Here is a 24,440-nt window from a genome sequence, read left to right as displayed (position 1 = left end):
TCTAAACACAAGGCTTTTAAGCACTTCAGTTTGCACTTCAGTCATGTTTCTTTATGTGTGCTTATTCATGAAGTAGAAAAAATAAAAATACTTATACTTAGCTAGGCTCATTAGAACAGTTTTAATGACTTGCAATAACCTACTAATTCAGGAACAAACTTACTTAAAAATTCCTCATCATTAAATATACAAAGATATGTTTTTATAGCTTCAATTACTTTAAGTTAATATCAATGTCTTAACATTCAGAATAGATTTTAAAAAAATCAATTATAAAAGCCTTACTGCTTTGTGAGATTACATAGCTGCCTGAGGTGGAATGGATCTTTTATTCACTAAGTTAAAAACTAATTCTATTGCTACTATCATTTTAGCCATAAATATATTTCAAAGAATAATTCTTATAATTAATTTTATCTATCAGAAAGCAGTAATCAAATAGCTTTGTCACGTTCAATGTAATAAATAAAACACATTGTCTAATCAGAATAAATTTCAATTTAGATTTAGTGATAAAGTATTTCAATACATTTGTAATATTAACTTGTCTAATATGTTTTAATCTATATTAATTGAAGTTCCATTTCACTTCTGATTATTTTTGTTGAAGGGTTTCCACCTACTTTGATGTAGTATTCCAAAGGATGAACTTTATTCCATATTTATGCATAAACAGTGTGGTATTTTTGTCTGCGTGTAATGTATCTGTTTTAAAATGGGTATTAGGGTCTAAATTTTCAGTAAGTCCAAAGGCAAGCATACACTCATCTCTCATAATCAACACAGAAATGTAAGCATGTACTCCCATAAGTCTCTCTGAAAGCCCTTCTCTCTGTCTCCATTTCTTTGAAAGGGCTCACACTGAAATATGTGAATGAAACTGAACTATGCAATGGGAATTGAATGTAAAAGAATGACTGTAGCCTCAAAAATTCTCACTATGAACATAATCTGTGGATGGATGAATGCCAGGTCTGAGAACTCTGCCCATACAAACAGGAGCACAATACAACCTACCAGTAGTGGTAGAAACCCATGAATTTCTTTCTAATATATAATGGGATTCTGTATCTGCATAGACAGTGAAAAATGCCACTTTTTCTTGTGGATAGGATAAAAATACAAAGCAAAGAAAAACAACATGAAAATAAATTCCTGGAGCCTATGTAGCTGATAGAGGCCAAGTAAATAGGGGCCTTACACAAGCCATGAAACTCACAAACAATACCAATTCAGCACAGTGCTCTAATTTCTAATGAAGACACGTCTGATAAAACTATATTCATCATCCAAGATAAGTGATGCCTGCTTTGAACTTGTGCAAAGCATTTTACACTGTCCCACAAGACATCCTTGTTTCTAACCTGGAGAGACATGGGCTTGATGGAAGGGGTTTGACTGACATGGGCTTTGATCATTTGGTGCACAAGGAATTGGATGGATCACAGGATCACTGAGTCTTTTTCATTGGAAAAGACCTTTGAGATCACTGAACATTACCTGGCTCTACAAACCATTAATCTAACTCTGTCAAGGCTATGCTTGAACTATGATCCTAAGCACCACATCTATGTCCCTTAAACACCTCCAGGGATGCCGATTCAACCACCTCCCTGGGCAGATATCCAATATAAACCTCATCTGGTGCAACTTAATGACATTTCCTCTCGACCTGTTGCTTGTTACTAGGTCCCCACCTCTCCTTAACCACCAGCTCTTTTTAGTTGCTCTTTTTTGGACAGAGTTCAGCATCTCAATGTCTTTCTTGTTGCAGAAGCCCAAAACTGAACAGAATATTCAAGGTGCAGCCTTATCAGTGCAGAGTACAGGGGGAAAATCACTTTCCTACTCCTGCTGGCCACACTCCTCCTCATATAAGACAGGATGCTGGTGGCCTTCTTGGCCACCTGGGCACACTGCTGGTGCATGCTCAGCTGGCTGTCAACCAACACTTCCTGGTCCTTTCTGCCGGACAGTTTTTCAGCCATTCCTTCCTCAGTGGCTCCTTCCTCAAATGCTTCATTTAGCATTCCATGTTGTGACCCAGCAGCAGGACCCAGCATTTGTCTGCCTAAGTTTCTCTGTAAAGCCTTCTGACTCTCAGGTAGATCAGCTCTCCCTCCCAACTTGGTGTCCTTTGCAAACTTACTGGGGCTGCACTCAATCCCCTTGACCAGATCACTGACAGAGTTATTAAAGAGAACTGCCCCCAGCACTGAGCAACACTGCATGTGACTGGCCTCCAACTGGATTCAATTTCATTCACAACAGCTCTTTGGGCCCAGACATCCATCCAATTTTCCATCCATTGAAGAGTACACAGGTATAAGCTGTGAGCATCCAGTTTCTCCAGAAGAATTCTGTGGGAAGAAGTGTCAAAGACTTTGCTAAATTCCAAGTAAAAGATGTAAGCAGCCTTTGCCTCATCCACTAAGTGGGTCACCTTGTCATAGAAGGAAATTAGGTTCAGCAAGCAGGACCAACCTTTCATGAACCCATGCTGACTTGGCCTGATCATCTGGTTGTTCTGCATGTACTGTGTGATGGCACTCAATATGATCTAGCCTTTCCTGGCACTGAGGTCGGATTGACAGGACTGTAGTTCCTCATATTCTCCTGGCCCTTCTAGTAGACAGGCATCCCATTTGCTAACCTCTATTCCAGTGAGACCTCCCCAGTTAGCCAAGACTGCTGGTAAAAGATGGAAAGCACTTCTGCCAGCTCCCTCAGTATCATTGGGTGTATCCTATCTGGTCATACAGACTTGTGTATGTCTAAGTAGTGCATCATGTTTCTGACCAACAGAATTGGATTGACCCCTTGGATTATGACAACTCCATTCCACTCCCCAGCCCTGTCTTCCAGCTCAGGGGGCTGGGTATCCAGTGAACAACTGGTTCTATTACTGAAGAGTGAGGCAAGGCAAAGAAGGCATTAAATACCTCAGCCTTCTCCTCCTCCCTGATGACTATGTCTATCCCTGTATTCAATAAGGGAGGAAGGTTTTAGTCTTCCACTTGATGCTAGTAAAGTTATAGAAGCATTTCTTGTTATCTTTGACATCTGCAGCAAGATTGATTTCAAGCTGGACTTTAGTCCTTCTGATTTTCTCCCTGCAGAGCCTCACAGCATCTTTGTAGTTATCCTGAGTGGCTTGCCACTTTTTCCAAAGGCTATAAACTCTCCTTTTTCCACTAGGTTGCAGCCAGATCTTTTTATTCAGCCAGGTTGGTTTTCTTCCCCATTGCTTCATCTTTTGGCACAGGGGACAGCTTGCTCCAGCACCTTTAAGATTTCCTTCTTGAATAATATTCAGTATTCCTGGGACTCCTTTGTCCTTCAAGATTTGATCCCAAGGGACTCTGTTGACAAGCCCTCAAACTAGGTCAAAGTCTGCCATCCTAAAGTCCTAGGTGGCAGTTCTGCTGACTTCTCTCCTTACTTCTCCAAAAATAATGAACTCTATCATTTCGTGGTGGCCTTGGACCATCATATCCTCCACAAGTTCATCTGTGTTGACAAACAGCAGGTTCAGCAGGGCACTTTCCCTAGTAGGCTCCCTCTTCAACTGCAGCAGGAAATTATTCTCTACACAATCTAGGAACCTCTAGATTCTATCTCTGACGTATTATGTTTCCAGCAGACATCTTTGTCTCAGACTTCCTTGCCTTTGTCTTTACTGGAAACCCCTCTCCTCATGGACGTCATGTTGATGGCCCACAAGATGGAGATCAGAAAGACAAAGCTGCCCCAACTGTAAGTGAAGACAAGGTTTGTGATCATCTGAGGAACCTGAAGGTCCATAGGACCTGATGGGATGCGTCCCAGAGTCCTGAGGAAACTGGTGGATGTAGTTGCCAAGCCACTCTTCATGATATTTGAAAAGTCATGGCAGTCAGGTGAAGTCCCTGGTGACACCATAGAAAGGAGGACCCTGGGAACTACTGACCTGTCAGCCTCACCTCTGTGCCTGGGAACATCATGGAAGAGATCCTCCTAGAAGACATGCTAAGGCGCACAGAGGATAGGGAGGTTATTCAAGACAGGCAGCATTACTCTACTAGGACAAATCCTGCCTTACCAACTTAGCGGCTTTCTACAGTGGAGTGACTACCTCAGTCAGCGGGGGAAGAGCAGTTGATGTCATCTATCTGGACTTCTGCTAGGCCTTTGACATGGTCCCCCACAATATTCTACTCTACAAGTTGGAGAGATATGGATTTGATGGGTGGACTTTTCAGTGGATAAGGAATTGGCTGGATGGTCATATCCATGACCATAGTTTGAAGTCTAGATGGAGACCAGTGACAAGTTGTGTATCTTAGGGATTCTGTGCTGGGACCTGTACAGTTAAACAGACAGCAGGATAGAGTGCACCATCAGCAAGCTTGCAAAATGACACCAAACTCAGCAGTGCTTTCAATAAGCCAGAGGGATGGGATGTCATTCAGTAGGACTGTGACAAACTGAAGAGGTGTGCCCAGATGAACATCATGAAGTTCAACATGACCATGTGCAGGGTCCTGCACCTGGGTCTGAACAATCTGCATAATCAGTACAGGCTTGGGAATGAGGCTTTAGAAATCAGTCCTGCAGAAAAGGACTTGGGGATGCAGGTAGACAAGAAGCCAGACATGAGCCAACAGTACATGCTTGCGTCCCAGAAGGCAATTTGCATCCTGGGCTGCATCAAAAGAAGCCTGATCAAGAGTAGTGAACCTGCCACTCTGCTCTGGTAAGACCTTGCCTGGAATATTGCATCCAGCTCTAGCACCCTTAATACAGGAAGGACATGGATCTGATGGAGCGGGTCCAGATGAGGGCCATGAAAATGATCAAGGGGCTGGAACACCTCTCCTACAAAAGCAGGCTGAAGGGAGCTGGGGTTATTCAGCCTATAGAAAAGAATCTCCAGGGAAATCTGAGTGACCTTCCACTCCCCAGGCACTTCCAGTACCTGAAGGGGGCCTACCGGAAAGCTGGAGATGAACTGTTTGCAAGGGTCTGTAGTGACAAGACAAAGGGCAATGGTTTTAAATTAGAGAAAAGCAGATTTGGATTGGATGTTAGGAAAAAATTCTATACTGTGAGGATGGTAGAAAAATAGAAAGGGGGAAGGGGGGCCCCCAGGGGGGAAGTTGAGGCCTTGTCCCTGGAGATATTCAAGGTGAGGCTTGATGAGGCTCTGAGCAACCCGATCTAGTTGAGGGTGTCCCTGCTTAATGCAGGGGGGTTGTACTAGGTGACCTTTAGCTGTCCCTTCCATCCCAAATCAGTCTATGATCAGGGAAACTGAAGTCCCAAACGAGGTCAAGGGCAAGTGATTGAGAGACTACAGAATATTTTGTCTGTCTCTTTATTCTGGTTGACTCCCACCAAGATGTCTGCTTTGTTGGCCTTCCCCCTGATTCTTAACCATAAACATTCAATACTACTGTTGCAATCATCAACTTCCAGGCATTCATACCACTCACTACATATAGGGCCACCACTTCTTATTTCTTCTGAAGAGCTTGTAAACATTGATTCCAGCACTCCAGTCATGTGAGTTGCCTGATCACACTTTCCAGCTGCACAATGGCTTCCAGCTCCTCCTGTTTGTTGCCAAGCTGAGTGCACTTGTGTAGGTGCACTTCAATAGCCTGATAGTCACACTCAAAGAGTTGTGGTCAATGGCTCAATGACCAAGTGGAGACCAGTGATCAAGTGGTGATCCTCAGGGGATGGTACTGGGACCAGTGCTGTTTGGCATCTTTATCAGCAACACAGACAGTAGGACTAAGTGTGTTGTCAGTAAGTTTGCCAATAACACCAAACTGTGTGGTGCAGTTGACACTCTGGAGGAAAAAGATGCCATCCAGAAGGAACTTGACAGCCTTGAGGAGTGAGCCCATGCAAAATGCATGAAGATCCAAAAGGCCAAATGTAAGGTCCTGCAGTATCAGAAGAAGTATGGCCAGTAAGTTAAGGGAGGTGATTTTCTCCTTCTTCTCCCCTGTCACTCATGAGATGCCCCCCACAAGTACTGTGTCCAGTTCTGGAGACCCAACACAGGAAGGACATGGAGCTGTTGGAGCAAGACCATGAAGATGATCAGAGGGCTGGAACACCTCTCCTTTGAAGACAGGCTGAGAAAGAGGGATTGGTTATACTGGTGAAGACTCCAGGGACAACTTATAATGGTCTTCCAGTACCTGAAGAGGACTAAAGCTGGGAAGGCACTTTTAGCAAGGGCATGTAGTGACAGGACAATAGCTATACGTTTCAAGCTGAAAGAGGGTAGACTTAGGCTAGACATTAAGAAGAAATTCTTTACTGTGAGGTTGGTGAGACACTGGGACAGGCTGCCAAGGGAACTTGTGCCCAGGGAATCACTGGAAGATTCAAGGCCAGGTTGGATTTGAGCAGCCTCCTGTATTGGGAGGTATCCCTGCCTTTGGCAGTGGGATTGGAACTATGTGATCTTTAATGTCCCTTCCAACCCAAACCATTCTGTGGTAGGGACACGGTATGACTTGTTTCAAATGTGACACATGCAGTTTCATACCCTCAAAAAGAGTGCCCAGCAAAGATTTGTCTTTGCATAAAGCACTGACTCTTGATAATCTGTCAGATGGTACAAGATTCTGTCTCTGCATGAAAAATAAATATCTGGTATGATGTACCTCTAATGGCCAATGTATATTTTTATCCTTTGAGGTAACACATGTGGCTGCAAGAAAGACGGCAGTTCACTCACAAAAGGATGAAATTCTCCATGGAAAGTAGAAGTACATTCAGAATAAAAGAGAACCACATTTTAAATGGCTAGTAACAGCAAGAACCAAGAGTTCATTGGTAATTGAAATTAAGAGTAATGTTCTTCACAGCTCTGCCTTCATGCTAAAACTGTGTGAGATGTTACAGTTGTAAATAAAAAGTGAAAAACAGTCAAGGCAGCATAAGCATCTGCAAGCATTCTTCTGAATTCAATTAGCCCAAATAAAAATTTAGTCATACCTGGAGTCTTGAAATTTCTCAGCTGAGATGGAGTGTCACAGATTTCCAAGATCCAGTCACCCGCTGCTTTTTCACTCCAGCAGTGAGTAGTCATGAACTCCCAGTTTTTGAATCCTTCCATGGAGTGATCAAATAGCCTATAATAAATCATTACAGTCTTTTAAACCACCCATTTTACTTGGGGAGCTAAGCCTCTAATTCTGCAAAGTCTTGAATTATATGCTAATTAGCCAGTTCATTAGTCTATGCCTTTACATAACATTACTGGTGACGGTTTTCCCACACATATTTCAAGTACATTCAACAGTTTCTTATTATTTTGGTGAAAGAGATTCTTCACATGCCATCACTAGTCCTAATGTGAAAGGGAATGAAAAGAGATAAACTAAAAAAAAAAATAATGTTAATATTGTTAAATAGGATTCACATGTCTTGGGAAAAGAGCATGCAATACAGCTTATTTGTAGCTTTACCAGCATGGTGTAAACACAACTTGTGAACTGGGAAATTACTGTAACATTTATTTTGGGCTTCAGATTAGAATACTGAAAAGAAGTTTAAAAGTAATAGAAGTATTAAGTGACAGAGACAATATATGTGACTTTCTGTTAGGAAATAAAATTTAATTGAGACATTGGTCTCAATCCTCAAATGAGCATGGTATCCACCAGTTCAAACATTTCACAGAATGGATTTGGTTAAAACAGAAAGATGTATGGCACCTGATAGTTTCACCTGACCAACATCACCATCATTTAATTCCTAGGTCACGGGTGAAGAGGCTGAAGCTTAGACCAGGATTATGAGTTTCTAGCATGGGGGCCTGCAATCAGAGGCTGCAATCTAATGTTTATTCCATAGGGGAAGAAGGGGCAGAACGACTGGCAAGAGATTTTATTATCCCAAATTGGAATTTATTAATGGGATTTTGGAAAGACATGAGAGAATTTGCACTTTTATTCAGTGCTCACAGCATGTTGCCTTGTACCTCAAAGCTATTGATGGGAGATGCATTCTAACCAAGACTGTTGTGTCCGATAAAAAGGCAGAGCTCAGCTTTTAAAAATGCACACACATTTATCTATTTACAGTTACATGCATATATATATACGATGCATATGTATATTTATATATTATATATGTATATATACATACGTATGTATACCTATTTATATATATAATGCATATGTTATATATATTATATATTTTTATGTATGCATATTTACACACATGTACGTATGCATGTGTATCACTACTTTAATTCAGTCTTTATTCGTGAAAATTCCACAGGTAATAGCTATACAAATATTTTTCACAGAACAAGACTTCTTGTAGATTTAAAACCTTTTCCATAAAATAGTGACAAATCTAGTATTAGATTACAAAAACATTACATTTTGCACGCACTTAATTTTTCACTGCTATTTTCTAAGCAAATTTCAAACTTTATTCTTAAAAGGTTGTGAAAACAGGGACAACGAGAATACTTTTGGAGCACTGTGAGTATGTGTTGTTTTATGGTAAAAAATGTGACAAGGGGTGTGAATAAAATGCTGTACTTCTTGCTGAGAACTTTGGTCAGAGACGTGGGGTCAGGTACTGTGTGTATCCACACTTACTGCAGCAGGACCTGTATGGACCTGTGCACATGATGCACTTTATCCTAAGATTGATTTTCATGTTCTTATTTGTGTAACCTTTTTCCATTTTAAATGAATGCCTTTAATAGTACTGTAATAGTACTCTTTTTTATTAGTGCTGATAATATTAAATTATATATATTGATAACTGGGTGAAATTTTTTTCTGATGCACTTGTGTCTGTGTCTGTGTGTCTATATATGTGATGTATAAATTTCTTCCAGCAGAGTTGGCCTGTTTCATGTCAGTGTTAAATTAGTTGTTTGAATGCAGCAAATCTCACAAACACATGACACACTTCATTTACTGACTGCAGTTTTTACCCAGTGTTTGCATGTGGGTGTGCTGCATTTAAGTAGTTATGTAGGTTATTTCCAACAGTTGGTCAAATTGCCATACTGTGCTTTGCTGATGACTTATGGACTGTCTTCTAAGCACCCTGTCAATCCATCAAGGCAATCCATCAAGACATTTGCCATTGTGGCACCTAAATTATGTAATATTATGTAGTAGTGTACAACTATATTGTAAATTATGTGTTCACTGTGCTTCTGTTCTTATAAACAGAAACACAAATCAATGTTTATTTTTACTGTAATTACTCCAATATTTTGCATAGTATTTTTTGGTTAAGGCTTATTGATATTATTTTTTAATTTTAAATTGTTAATCAGGCTTCCCTTTTAATATTGTATAATTCTTTTAAATGATTTTTAGAGGAAGACACAAATATCACTTAAGACTTTATCACAGGTATATAAAAACTTCTTTACCTATAATACGCTATGGCTGAAACTGTAAACTTGAAAGGTTTCATCCATAGATGTGGGAAAAATCCAATAACATTCTTTCACAGAAAAACTGTCTAGTGTTTTTGAAGGAATACTTCTTTGGAAAAGGTCTGAATTCTATAAGGTAAGGTTTAAACCTTTTTTGGTTTAAACCTCTTTTAATGTTTGAACTTTGTTCCTACAGAAGATGCTACAAATGAGCCAAGATGCTACAGACAGATCAAAAGAACAGTTAAAAGTAGAAAGATACTAACTCTGAGGCTGTCTGCTATGTGTGCCTTGAACATGCTCAATGGACCAAGCATTTTTGTGTTGGTCTGCGTATGTACTAAACTCTCAATTAAAAAAAAAGCTGTGAGGCAGTGCCTGCAGTTCCCTTTTAGTGGTATTAAACAAATGAATGTATCAAGTGATCAAATGTTCAGATGTACTTTTTCCTACTCAGAAAAAAATACAGAATAGGGAGTAATATCTCTTACGAAGCATGGAGTCATTCCAGACAGTTAGCTGACTTTGCTATATGTCAGGCTGATGCTGAGTCAAAATTCATCTCAAGGCCACACTTGCACACAGTTTCTTCCATACTGTGTATATTCATGTACATGTAAACTATCAGTATATAGTCTGATGAATTGCAAGTTGACTATTATAAATTATTATAGATTAAAGTAGTTAAAATTACTAGAATAAGATAATTTTTATGACCATGATCATATACATCTGCAACAGCTGTACTAGCTCAGGTAGCATGCTATTAAGTACTAAAGTGAGTAACAGTATTGGTATCTTTGTATCTTATTTGTTCACATACCTATAACAGAAGTATAGAAGAATATAACTTCAATCAGAAAAAAATTAAACTGAAAATTTTAGACCCAGAGAAAGACAAACTAATTACACTTACTTGGAATTTCACAAGTGAGAACACAGTCTCAGATTTACTAATGTTAAGAAACCATGCAAACAAGCGTGTCATCTTTTTATCAAAGAATCTCTAAGTTCCTAAATGCTCAGAAGACTTGTTTTAATTTTTAATTTCATGTGAGAAAATGCATTGGAGGTAGTGGATCCATTTCATAACACTACCATCACCCATCATGAATATGAAAAAGTAAACACATAAAGAGTGTCAAGATCTTTTTACTCATCTCAGAAGGTGCCGCTGCACCTACCTGGCAGCCACACATTGAACTGGTGACATCAAGAGTCAGGAAGCCCTGCACTGGCTGCTGCCAGGGGCTGCAGTGCAGTAGCTGACAAGAGAAGGCTATTTTTTACTCTGCAGGAGCAATCTTTGTTTATGATGTGCTCCAGCCCATGCAACTGGAAGTCTTGAAATGCAAACTGGTCTAATTGGCAGTATTTCAAGTGGGCTTACAGTCTGAAAGGAGTACAGAGTCTCTTCCTGAGCTGTGCACCCGAAAATGCTTTGGGCAAATATTCTCCTTAGACCAGCTCCTCTCCACAGGGTTCAACCACTAGCTCTCTGTGAGGTCTAGCCCCTAAAGAACTATAGACAGCTCAAACCGAAGCTTCAGCCAGACCTTATTGACCACCTGCACTGAAGTATTTGGGGAAAAATCCAAGCACTTAAAATTTGTGCATACACATATTATTAAAAAAAACATATATATATCCATTGTGCATCTGTTTATCACAATTAATTTTATGAAGTGATTAAGATGTCTTCTTAAGAGTGGTCATGATAAACTTGTTTGGAAAGATGCAGAATGAACAATAGAGTACAGCGCCTGCCAGCCTGAAGCAGTGGAGAGCACAGTAGCCACTGAATATGGAGAACTTGTCCCAGGAAACTACATGTGCTTTCATATTAAGTTCGCAATAAACCTTCAGAAATGTCACTCTTAACAGGCAGAAATTCTAAAGCAAGGGTGTGAATGAAATTGGTGCCGTATATATGGACTTTTCCAATGCCATCTTAGGCTTGAAGGGGGACATCTGATTAGAGTAAGGACAGTAGGGGACACCGACTGTCCATCACACAATCCATTTTGTTCCGTGTGAAACTCAATGTAAAAGATTAATTCACACTTGCTTTAGTAGCTGAGGCAAACCTATCTGCAAGAAGTAGAAATTCTGGGCATACTTCAGTCTGCCTTAAACAGCTCCTGATGTTTCTATTTGATCCAATACAAACCTCAGAAACCCAGACATTTAGCTGAAACTAAGTATCTCCTTAGCCAGTTGCCTTCATTTCTGCTTTGACTACAGAAAAGTAATCCAAACTTCTAATGACGGGTTCTAATTTTCTACTAAAACAGAACTTGAGGTATTTAATTTTCATACATACCAACCTTACAGATCCCTGATTAAGTCTTTGCTAGTGTAGATCACCAAAGACATGTGTCACTCTAAATCTCAGATATGTCCCATTCATTCTTCCACATTTTTTTGAGCAAGTTCCATTATCAATTTTAGAGTTACATGGAGGATAGCATCACTTGCATGCATTCATTTACTCTTTTGCACATAAACCCAATTAGCCTTTCTAATGACTAGAAGAGCTAACCAAATAAACAGTATTTTGTCCCTTTTTGATATAAACAAAAAGTATCCCTAGAAATTCCCAGCCTATCAACCATTAATACTTGCAGAGTACAATAAAAAAAAGAAAAAAATAAAATCTATCGTGACCTCATAAAGAGCAAAACAAAACAAAATCTTTCTGAATGAAATAAACCAGCAAATAGCAGCTGGTATAAATAGTTTTTCAAGAATTACTTCATCTTATAGACACAGTACAAGCAGAGGATTCTTTTTTGCTCCTGCTCAATGTGCCCTGTCATTTTCATCATATTTTGATGCATAAAATGTTTGGTTTGTTATTAGAGCATAATGTGTGAACTGTAATAAAGATGTAAGATGTACTATTCAGTCCAGAAGTAAAAATATGCCTCTATATTTACTCTATATTTACTCTACTTTTGATCACCAAGACTTTTTATGAAGCAAACTAGTAAGTAAGATTAGATGAGAATGCCTAGTTTTTGATCTAAGAGTTTCCTGCAGAGGAGGTTATTATTAAAATTTACTGATTATCTAAGGTTTCATGGAAGCAAAAAGATGGTCATGAAAATATTTCCCTTTGTTACTGAACAGAGGTATTATTAATGTCAGCACCATTAAAGCATAGGAAGCTAGTGGCCTGGAAACTTGCCACCACGTGGCTAAAAAATTTCAGTTACGCAGTTTAAATGGCAACAGCTGCTTTAAATTTAAAGGGAAAAAATTAAACCAGTGGGAGACAAACGAGCCCTAAATTTCCTTCTTCTATCTTTGAATTTAGATTCTCCCCCGAAGCCCTCCTGCACTGAATGTTTGTTCGAACTGACCTTGGTATGTCTCAAAAACACTCAGAGACCCATGCTGCCAAGTCCAGTGGCCAATTGTTTTTAAAAAGGGGATACTGTTCCCCTTTGGACTTAACTGTAGCCTCACCCTCACACCAGCTAGCATTTTCCAAGTCTGTATTTTTCTCTGCTGCAGTACATCCAATGTAATCATGTTTAGTACTTTCCAAACAACAAAGCAGATGTTCCCTGTAATGCAGTTTTTGAAGAATGCATGAGGCTCAAGCCAGTGACAGTGTAATCCACCAAATGCCTGCAAAGGAATCCACATTGCCTCTGACTAACAACTTTTCTAACTGAAGTCATTTTAGGGGATGCCAACATTAAGGATGAAATATGCAGAAAAAAGGCCAGATACTGCCTTGAGGGACCTACTCGTCAATGTACCAGAAACAATACAGTGACTCTTCTTCCAGAACTGGTTGAGAAGTGCACATGTGTAAAATATACCTTTTGCGCTTTCAGACATTTTACCAGCAAACTGTTTCAAATTAAACCCATATGAGTAATGCTAAAGCAATGAGGTTTTCCGTAGGTTCAGTAAAAACAGCTGGTATTGCTACTATTAATCATGTTAAGTTTGCATTAAAAGATCTTGTATGTCTGAGAAAAGGATCTCAGTCAGGTATCAGCAGTGTACAACAGCCTTTGGGACTCTTGTCCATAGAAAAAACAGCCCCAGCCCAGACCACTTGCTGCCAAGACATCCTTGCATGTACTTGAATGCATTTATTCTGATGCCCTCATCAATAATACTTTGAAAAGCAAATGCCTCAAAACTAAATTATCATACTAGTAAGCAGCAACACTCCTATTCCAAGTTTCATGTTATAGCATGATTCTAAGACATATAAGCTCAACAACACTTGATGCACTTCTAATTGCAAGACCACTAAGCTGTACGACTTCTTTTTCCAAAACCAACCAAACAAGTCTTACAATACCATTTTGAAAAGTACTATTGCATATCCATCACATTACCTTAAGAAAGGGCTTGTGAAGACTCCAGATATTTCAGGTCTAGAATTTGCAAAATACATTCATTGAGTTGTTGATTTCAGCCAAAGGTGATTAATAAGTCAGTATATCTCCAAAGCTTGTATGGGAAAGGAATTTCTGTTGTGACTATATGAGTGTTTTCTCTGCCAGGAATAATTTCTTTTTTGGAAATGGCAAAACATTAAAAGACCTTTCAAGTTTCTTTGTTTTCTGGTTAGTCTTCTGACAGTATAGTAAAAGAAACAGTTGAACATCCCCTTATTTTAATACATTTGTTCACATTCTCTGTACAGGTACAGAAAATAATTACTTTCTAAGTTGCAGGAATTACAAAGGGACCAATTGGATTAAACTTTGTACCTATTCTACATGCCAGTCATCACCAGCAATGAACTGTGAATACTGGAATGTCTTTATCTCCCACTTGCTGTGAGTCAGCTGCAAGACATGAAAGCCTCAAGCCAAAAGTTAGCTGTGTTAAGACCACTGGGTTTACACAAGATTGTTTTGTTTGGATACCTAGTTGGAGAATTTAATTTTTTTTTCATTTTGAAGGATGGAAGAACTGCTGCATAACAACAGAATATAAAAAACTTTTCTTCAAACAGAAAAACAAAAGCCTGTTTCATAACTGCTTAGAAGGTAAAAGTCTGCCTCTGCACTGGTCAGCAGAGGACAAATTCTTTGTTCAGTCTATCAGGGAGATACACAGATGTGTGTACCCATATGCTTTATCAAGAAGGCATTGACAATACTCATAATAAAACACAGGAGATTTTCTAGAGGGCCCTAAAATTCCAGGACAACTTTCTCTCCATTTGGGGAACTGGTATCTACAGACTGAAGGGTATTTTCAGTACACCTTTCTTCTAAATTAAACCTATTCTCTAAGGGAAATGTGGGTTCACACTTCAATCAAAACCATATCCATTTGAGCTCCACCTATCTCCAAAATGTGTTCTGCCTTTCTAAAGGAAAGCTAAATCCTCCTAACACTGAGGGAAAAGAAGACACACAGGTCTCTGGGGCTAGACAGTCACTATATCAGCAAATCTGACTGGGACAATTTCCTCTGAATGGTGAGGCAATTCTAAAAGCTAGCCCCTTCCAATTCATTGAAAGCCCTGTCAAATAGGACTGGGAATATAAGCATCTGAGAACACCTGAGTGTGATAGCAGAAGAGTTCTCACACCGTAGGTTTGGCATGTTGCAGCTTTTGCTGTTTCTGAGATAAATAACATCAGCTAACATATCAACTTTTGTGTGGGAGCCATGCTCTTTGCTAAGCAGAGTGGCAGTTATCTAAATTTGCTGGTCACCAAGGAAAAATTTTTCCTATCATACTCTCCCATCAGGGAGAACATTTTCTAGGCAATGGGAGAAGTATAGGTATATTTGTTATTGCAACGGCAACTTATTCGTACATCTGAAAATGGAGTAGAATATGAGAAGGTTTCTGGAATTCTTTAGTGCTTTAGCCACATTTACTAGGTGGCACTGCTCTTGACGACTGATTTAGCAAGATTTGTCTAGGAATGTTTTCTTCCAAGAAAATTTCTGCTGCTGTACCAGAGAAATAGAAATATGACTGGCAAGTTATTCAGTTTACTGTGGACAAATACTAATGATGCCCTGCATCTCCAGGCACTGAAATGGCACTCATGTTGGAAACGCACTGCATAAAAAGATACTTGTTTGAATCCCATCTGGAGAAAAAGAGACAGCTTGATGCAGTGTCATATTTTGCCCGAGAATATAATACAGAGGTGACAGAGTGAAAATAAGGACGGATCTTTCTAAGTTGTTGATTTTAGAGTGTCTGTCAAAAGAAAGTATTCATCACAGATTTGTAGGATGAAAGAAATGGATGACTTTTAAAAATTATATTATACGGTTTACAAATGGGCCCAAAATACCAGGGCAACTTATTAGTGATGGTCTATTAGAAGCACTACTGAAGCCTTTCATGAGTTGATCATAGTACTTCAATATGCAAAGGGAAAAAAGGAACAGGGAAACTGGTAACATCCTAAGTGATAACCATATTCACAGAACTTACAGAAAACAGCAGTAGTCACCTACTCTTCTGTTTGATTTTTAATAGTAGTGAACAAAGGAGGAAAATGAAAAGTAAGTGTCAATAGTATGTAGAAACACACCACTAAATAATTGCTGAGCACACAAGACTACTGAAATTGACTAATCTTTGTTTTGCAGGTAATGTTCTTCAGTACCTTGGCAGCCTACTCTTCTACTGCTATAGACAGAGACTGCCATCTTTGAAGTCATTTGCACTTTACTCTCCCCATCTCTCAGAAAAAGCAATTAGCCCGTGTCAGCCAGAAAACCTACTTTAATGACTTGACTGTTCTTTGCTGTAATTTCAGTGCAATCCCTGCATGTTGCCTGGACAGTGAAGTTGTGTTGTCATACTATACCTGTTGGCCAAGAGCTGTGACCTAGTTCCAGAAGGAGAGGTTAGGTAAATTGCCAGGTCTCCACGACGAGGGTGAGTAATAGTGATGCGCACAACGACATGCTCCAAGTAGATCACATGATGGTTCGGATTATCTGAGCAGCCAGTGGCTTTGTAAATTGAGCGGACAACACTGTCAGGTCGTATTGTTCTACAATATAAACATATAAAACAACATAAGCATTTCTTCATTGTTCTGTAAAATAAAGCAACTATGTATTTTTTGCTTAGTAAGTGAATCACAGTGTCTGACAATTGTTTCTGAGAAGTCACTAGCCTATAACTACTAGTTTTAGCACTTCCCAGCTGAAACTATCATCACAGAATAATTACTGCAGCTAATGGTGACTACTTGGCTTTCTGTTAAGCATGTACACATGCTAAAAGAGGACAGCTGAAAACCTGTAATAGGAATAAACCTTTGGGACAGAGCATTTTTGAGGATTAGTGGCCAGCTAAGAATTGTTTGGATTGTCATCGGATCACAGCTGGTTGTTAAGGCCCAGGAAATGCCTGGCATAGCCATAGACACTGCTTACGTAATAGCAAGTATTACATGTTAACTGTACCAAACAGCATTTGGCTCAGCTGGTTTAAATTGGCATGACATCCTTGCAGACTACACCAGTTATGGATCAAGTCTGCCAAGCAGATGTATCAAACAGTAATCTTAATGTGTGCCTTATGACTGATGCTGTCTCAGTACCAACAGAATCTGCATGCAAAATTTTGCTTTTAAGCTTCGCCCTACGGAAACCCTATCCTAGCGAGCTGAAAACAGTTTAGTCTCAGACTCTGACAGAGACTCTCCCAACACTGTTTGACAAAAACAGTATTTTACAGTATTCTAATAAAAAGAGTATTTGCTCATGAGATTCTGGACTGGTAAGTTCATATTCATCTTACAAAGGTGACTGCAGTGCACTCAACCAAACATTCTTCTTTGGTGCATCATCTATACCAGAATCAATCATTATCCAGTCTGTCTTCTTCTACACCTTCAACTTCTAGGGTGTTCTTTGAACTAGGGCTTTTTTCCAAGCACTACAGGGAACAACATTTACAGGTGAATGATCTGACATCTGTGAAGGTGATGGAGATTCCCCAGTATAGCTTTCAAAAGGACACTTTAAATTACAGTGCAAGGCAGGGGTAAATTATACCCAATATATTTCCATAAGTTTATGCCAGCAAGAGTTTTGGCAGCGGGTATTACTTGATTTGCCGGTCTGTGTTTTCCACACACACATGCTGCGGAGGGACTGTTGTCCATTTTTCTGCTTCTATCACCATTGCTTCAGCATCCATCAGTCCAAATCCATAGAGGTGGCTCACTGCAAGGTACAAACAGAGTGACTGCGATTATAGAATAAGTCTATTTTTCATAATAGGCTAATTCCAGAGAGTTATAACTTAACAGAAGCTGCATCTTTTCTACTTCTTCCTTGTTTTCACACAAAGCTCAAAAATCTCTTTGACAGAAACAATAATAACTCTATCTAATTTGTTCACTGAATCTGTTCACTGCATAATTAAAGAAGTGGCAAATGGCCATCATGAACAACTCTGCTTTACCACGAGTATGAACCAGAACTGCAGAATGCCAGGGAGTAAAATTACCTCTGAGTCCCCTGGGTCCACATGCCTAATTCAGTCTAGTCCTCTTGTAATATCAAAAGGTGTAAAGAACCAGAAACACATGCACATATTTATATATTGAAGGTAAATGAGAAAGTGAATATAAGAAGGAACAGACTATCTTTTGTAACTGCTGCACACATACAGATTTTCTTCTATTCCTGTGTGCAGCATAGTTGCCACTGCCAGCCATCTAGATCCAGAATCTCCCTAAAGCTGTGTGCATGATGAGGATGAAAATGGTATTTGAAGCTCAGGGCCCTGAAGATAATCTGATTCTCTTGAAGAACCTGTGTCAGACAGCCTCCTTCCTCCACCTCCTTTGTAGTTCTGCATATGAAGGGCAGAACTGCAGATGAAGTTACTGCTGAAGAGAGATGTTAACATTGCTGCTGACCTCTAATATTACTCAGTGTATTCATGCCTAGAGTTTAGTACTCTGTTAATGTTCATTCTGGCATATTTCACCCTCATCTCAATCTGCCTTTCATGCCATGGAGAGACAATAATGGTCCCCTTTGCAAGTAACTCAATGCCTAGTAATGCAACCTGAATGCCACCTGCTCAAAGAAGCAGAAGGCTTCAAAGCACCATCTTTCTTAGGATACAAAAAAATCAAACTTTCAAATGCCCAACACCTAGACAAAGTGAAGTATTTCCAACAGGCTTGTGTCTATTATATATTTGTATATATACGTATATATACATATATCATATATATATATTTATTTTTTTTAATATTAGGGTAATTAATTTGATGTAACTATTTCAAGAGTTCCAGAAGTTCACAAAGGCTAGAAACTTTAGTTACTGAATCAGCTGTGTGTTTTTGGTTGCTGTTCCAGTCAAAACAGGAGTCTGCAAGTGGATTTTGATGAATTAGAAGAGCACTAGTCATGTTGTTTTATTGTGACAAATTGGTGCTCTTGATAAAATTCTGTCAGATGAAAGAAAAAAGCTTCCAGAGGGAGGACTTTAGATCACAAATATTAATAAATCTGTTTTGCTTGCTACCACGGACAGTGCTACCAGAAAACTCAGAAGTAAGTGCTATTTTAATCAGTAATGAGAGAAGGCACGGTGTAGGTCTTTCCAGCTGCACTTTGCAGAGGTTTTGTGAAAGCAGACTCTTTTCATTGCCAGACCAGAATTCAAAGGACTTAATCCAAAAAAACCCCAACCTTGTCAAACAAATAACAGTTCTAAGCATAAAAATAAGCAGTGTTTAAGGATCCCATCATCCAAATATGACGATATCTAATACTGTGTAAAACTGCCAACTGAAGAGCATTCCTTAACAGAAGATACAGCAAGATGTCGTGACTGTGTAACGAACTGGGTTTCTTCCCATCTCCTTCCCCTTCAGCCCCAAAGTGAAGAGCACAAGGTATAGAAATGTTCATTTGGAAAGAACTAAACACAGCTCTTCTGCCTAATGAGGTAGGTGCCATCTTCAGAAATGAAACGCAATTACCAAAATATATAAAAATAATTAAATTCAGCCCTCCTTCATCCTTCTGAAGGAGATCCTTTCTTTAATGTATTCCACAAACAAATGCACTGGGAAAAATGTCCTATTTTTACACATAGGTGGAGACAGCCAAAAAAAGGGCAAGGCAACTTTAGATGGAGAAACTGCTTGTACTTTTAAGATGACTGCTGTGATGGGAATCTCCTTGGTGGTTAAATGTCAACTGATGATGAGAGCATATTTACTTCTGAAGTCATGTCTGTTCATACATTGCATAATTTGCTCTGATACTTAAAATTTTAACTAATAATCGTTTGGTCTGCTCTGAAGAACAGTGTGAGGGACAAGAATATTAACTCACATGGTCTGTAACTGTACACAGTAATTCTGTATAATACTACATCTAATCAGTGAAGGATTGATATTTAATGAGTGGAAAAATCTTTTAAATTAACCCATGTAAACTTTTTATTTAATGACTGACAGGTAGCAACTTGCATTGCACTAGAACTCAGCATATCCAGTTGTGAGATGCTGTGAGTTCAACCCAACTACTCAGAGCTCAAAGCAGTGACATTCTGATGGATGCTTAGTTTTAAGGCACCTCAGATTGTTTTGCCCCTATATGCACATTAAAAATGTAAATAAAATCTAGAGAGTGAACTTTATACCTTTCCCACCCTAGAAATTACTTAGAAGACAGAATTGTGTTCAGTCTTCATCCAGGACAAAAAATTACCATGCAAGGTCATGTGGTTGTGTTAATCATCTATGATTCAATGCTTATAATCTCATGCATGACAGCACAGATGGGAGGACTGAGAGGTTTTGCACCTTTTGGGGGTTTTTTTCACAGCTAAAACAGAAGTACATTTTTTCCTTGAAAGGCCTTACCATTGAAATAAAAACTTTTTGACAATCAGGGGTGCTCCTAAATCCTTCTATGTGGGAAACTCCCAGGATGCTGACATTTGGCTGTCTGTAATGTTTTAACTTCAAAGCCTCTGATCCAGTGAGTTCATTAGCAGTTCCAGGTACCAGCACAAGCCCATCAATTTCAAAGACTGAATAATAGCAATTTGGGAAAGAACCACTGAGTTAACAAAAGTAGCTGAACCCTGGAGCCTTAGAGAGCAAATTTTGTTTACTGCTACCTGCAAATTGTTCCTCTTTATCTGCGTATATAGTAGTACTGCTGTGAACTCTATGCCAGGGTGCTTCTCCCAGAGGTTAAAAATTAGCTCAGTGGACCACACGGGGCCATAAATATCTTCTGGGAAATATATGGAACAGTTCTTAATTTGTATGAGAATGGTACTGAGATCACTTCTGCTAACTCAGAATAGCAATATTTGAAAGGTACTGATGATTGCAGAGTAAGATAAGATGACTGCAAGCAAAAATGCCTCAGAACCTTGCACATATCTGCTAATGTGTTCTACATTATCACTTCTGTGAATAGCTGCTGGGCTCAGTTGTTGCTAGGAGTCTGAGCATGTCAGAGAGGGTACATGGCTCTTTTGTAAGAAGGTGTTTGCCTGTTGAAGATAGAATAGGAATGTGAGGTTGGTGCAATGTAAGCTGGTGATTCAGAAGCAGATTGTTTTTCTTGAGCTGATGGATGGGAAACTGATCTCCTTTAGATCAATGTGTCTATAGGCAGAACTACCTTTGAATTCTCTCTCTACTCATGCATCAAGGCAAACTGATCCATTTCTATTTCTGCAGAATTACAGGCATACACAGAGCTTTTCAGATGCAGGATAAGTTTTAGAGAAAAACTTGCCTCATACAACATAGAGTAAATATTGAGTTTTAGCTGATTTCTTTACTCTTCTTATTAAAGAAAACAACATTTCTCAGAGCTCAAGTCCATTTATTTATCCCTGGAGCAATTCCTCTATTAGTGCACCATGAAATCAAGGCCTTCTCAGGATAGACTTGCCCAGCCTTTTCGTAATCCCTTTGTTTTGTCTGAAACCAGTATTGAAATTCAATAACTCTCTCATTTATATACAAAGAATATGTAAAGCTACCCCCAAATCTAAAGGCATCATGTATACCTGACTTGACTGTCCTAAGAGAAATATGAATGGCTCGCATTGATAAATCATAACATAGAAATAGGCAGATTGCAGGAAAACTGGGCCCAAGCACTAAAAACACAGCAATTCCAGTGCCTCAGTGGAGCTAAAGTGGAGTTGTTAGGCTGCAGTTTCACTGCCTGTCATTAAGGTGTTTCATCAGTCGCTTAGATGCCAAACCTCCCTGGCTACTTTACTCATCTGACAAAAATAGTTACAGAATATTAGCTCCCTACTGTATTTTTGACCTTCAATTATATTTTTTGACCTTCAATATATTTTGTAAACACGTAACAAATACTAAATCAGGAGATAGAGGGCAGTAAATTCAGTTTGTCAAATTATGAATATGAAGCTTTCCTAAACTAGAATTGGCCGTCCTATATGTAAATTGTTATGGCTTGTTCATTTACTCTACTTTAGGATCCTGATGCAATCTCATCCAAAATAAGACTAACAAAATAGAGTACAAGGTGCCCCTTATTCTGTGAGTAGAAGCTGTGAGACTCTCATCCAGTAAGTATTTAAAACCTATTCACCTCAATATTTCTTTTACATTTTATTTGCAAATATAAAGCTCTACTTCTATATTACTTTAAGTTTCTGTCATATGCTCAGTGTATCTAAATGCTTCAGCCAGGACAGAAATTTGTCTAAAGGAAATTAAGAGACATAAAAGAAAAATGTTATGATGACACAAGACTTGAGCCATTTTAATTTTTTTCCTAATATCCTAAAAGCACATTAATATTGATTGAAAATTCATCGTTTCAGTCATATTCCCAGTTTGTGTCAAACTATGACTAGAAATCTGTAATAAATGGATGTGATTTCTGAAACATAACTGCTTTACAAGCCAATAACACAACCATGCAAAAATATTAATTTTTATTCTTGTAAAACCAACTTCTTCACGCATTTTATATGAAGTACACTGTTGGCATTTTTATATTTTACACAGAACCAACCCATCAATTTTTCTGCTTAAAGACAAAGCAAACAGCAAACTCAACCCCAGAAAATTCCAATATACCCAGTTATTCAGCAGGGATTGTGGAAGACTGAGTTCTTACTTATACCATCACAACAGAGAAGGATTTGATGAACAGACAAGTTGTGCAATAGATGAAGTCCCATTCAACCTGACCTTTAACACTTTCAGTGATGGAGTATCCACAAATCCACTAATTTAGTGTTCCAGTGTCTCATCACCCTCCTCATAAAAAAAGTATCTTGATTATGTCCAATCTAAACTACCCTCTTTCAGTTTAAAACTATTGCCCCTTGTCTTGTCTTTAAAAGTCTTTGTAAAAAGTTTCTATCTTTCTTTTATGACCTTTTACATATTGGAAGGCCACAATAACGTCTTAACTGTAGATATAACTGATTTGATAAAAAGGAACAGCCCTCTGGATTTTACATTTTTTCTGTCTGCCAAAAAGCTCCCATTTATTGGTAGGATAAAATATAGATTTCCCATGAACACTGGTGAGACAGCTAGTAGAAGCTAAACGTCCAGAAGTCAGTGTAGTTTTGAATGTTTTCTGTATACAACTCTGACAATGCATCGTCTGCTGTGAAACTTGGCAGCTCCTTTAAACAGAGCCCTAAAACACACCATCTCACAACATTACGGAATTAAATACAAGATCACATTTACAACTGCATCCTGGCAGTATGTTTTTCTACTTCATGAATTTTAAACATACGGTTATTAAGAATAGACACTGTCTGAAAAAAGGGAATAAGAGCAAAATTCACTTTTGGGGCATGAGAGACTACTAGTAGCAACACAAATACTGCCCAGATACTTTCCCCTCTAGTAAGCCAGCAGCCTCTGGTCAGAGGTCATTAGTCTTGGGATTCAGCCACCCCACAATCCATCATCAGCACTGAATCTCCATGTGAACCCAGCATGGCCATACCAAGCCCTCTTTTGCCTGCAGCAAGACCTGAATTAGTTCCCAACTTACTTCTCGAAGGTATCAGTAAAGTAGGTTTACACAGTCACCAGAGCACATGGTATCTTCTGTACCCTGCAAATACAGATATTTTCCCCAAACTCAAAGAAAGTAGCAGTGAGCCTTGCTGACAACCTCAGCGGAGTGACCAGGAAAATTACTTCTCTGACTCTGAAGGAGCAGAGTTGTGACTGAAACAGAAAAACCTGACTAGTGCTGGCTGGTGATTGCTAAGACAGACAAGCTGCTGCTTCACTGCAGTAGCATTTGGCTCTAAGTCATAAAGGCTCTACGGAAGGCATTAATTTATATCACTTGAAATGAGAAGGCTTATTCGTGGATGGAATAAATCTGAGGATTATGTGTATTTAGAATGGAGAAAAAGTTTGCTGAAAAGAGTTGGCTAAGGAGAATCTACAGCAATAAAAGCTATATTTTTTTTAATGGTTGGATCTTTTTATGTTGGAATTTTTTTATGGTGGATCTTTTTTTTCAAGAGGCACAAGAACACAGCAGCCTGCAAATTTTCCTTAAACAAAATAATCCATTTTCTGACTGCACCATAGGAAAATGCACTAAATGTACTAATTTCCTATATTATGATCAAATTTATCCTCAGTGGTACATTTAGGGCTCCCCTAAAGCAGCCAAATGTCATTTCACCCTACCAAACAATACAAACATCTTTTGGTGAGAGCCTCTATGCCAGACTTCATCTCAGAACAGATAATGACAGATGAGTCAAAGGTTCTGTAAGTGGAAATGCTGACAGATCATTAGCACAAAGATAGCATTGCTGTGCTGTCAGGTGTATCAGACATATGATGCAAAACATTCTTCTTGTTCTGTCTCACTCAGGGGCTGTGTCTATTCAGAAGTGCCAATGCTCCAGAGGGATATTTACACTCAAAATAATTTTTGAGTGAGCACAGGGCTGCACTAGATTTTGGCAGAAGGATTATACACAAATATGCAGAAAGCCATAACAAAGTGTTTTGCAAATTCTTTA

General features: G+C 38.9%; 1 protein-coding gene across 3 annotated transcripts in view; it reads right to left on the bottom strand.

The window, feature by feature from the left end:
• Positions 1 to 24,440, bottom strand: part of PCSK5 (proprotein convertase subtilisin/kexin type 5) — a 248,141-nt gene that overhangs the window by 75,500 nt on the left and 148,201 nt on the right. For all 3 annotated transcript variants that reach the window (XM_030467472.1, XM_030467471.1, XM_030467470.1), the window contains exons 11-13: positions 17,494 to 17,611; positions 16,240 to 16,428; positions 7,000 to 7,136 (exon numbers count right to left, since the gene is read on the bottom strand). In XM_030467472.1, the coding sequence (XP_030323332.1) occupies positions 7,000 to 7,136; positions 16,240 to 16,428; positions 17,494 to 17,611 (444 nt within the window). The remainder of the gene's footprint in view (positions 1 to 6,999; positions 7,137 to 16,239; positions 16,429 to 17,493; positions 17,612 to 24,440) is intronic.

This window comes from Calypte anna, chromosome Z, assembly GCF_003957555.1.
Source record: "Calypte anna isolate BGI_N300 chromosome Z, bCalAnn1_v1.p, whole genome shotgun sequence".
Taxonomy (NCBI): Eukaryota; Metazoa; Chordata; class Aves; order Apodiformes; family Trochilidae; genus Calypte; species Calypte anna.
This window is presented reverse-complemented; position numbering and strand designations above follow the sequence as displayed.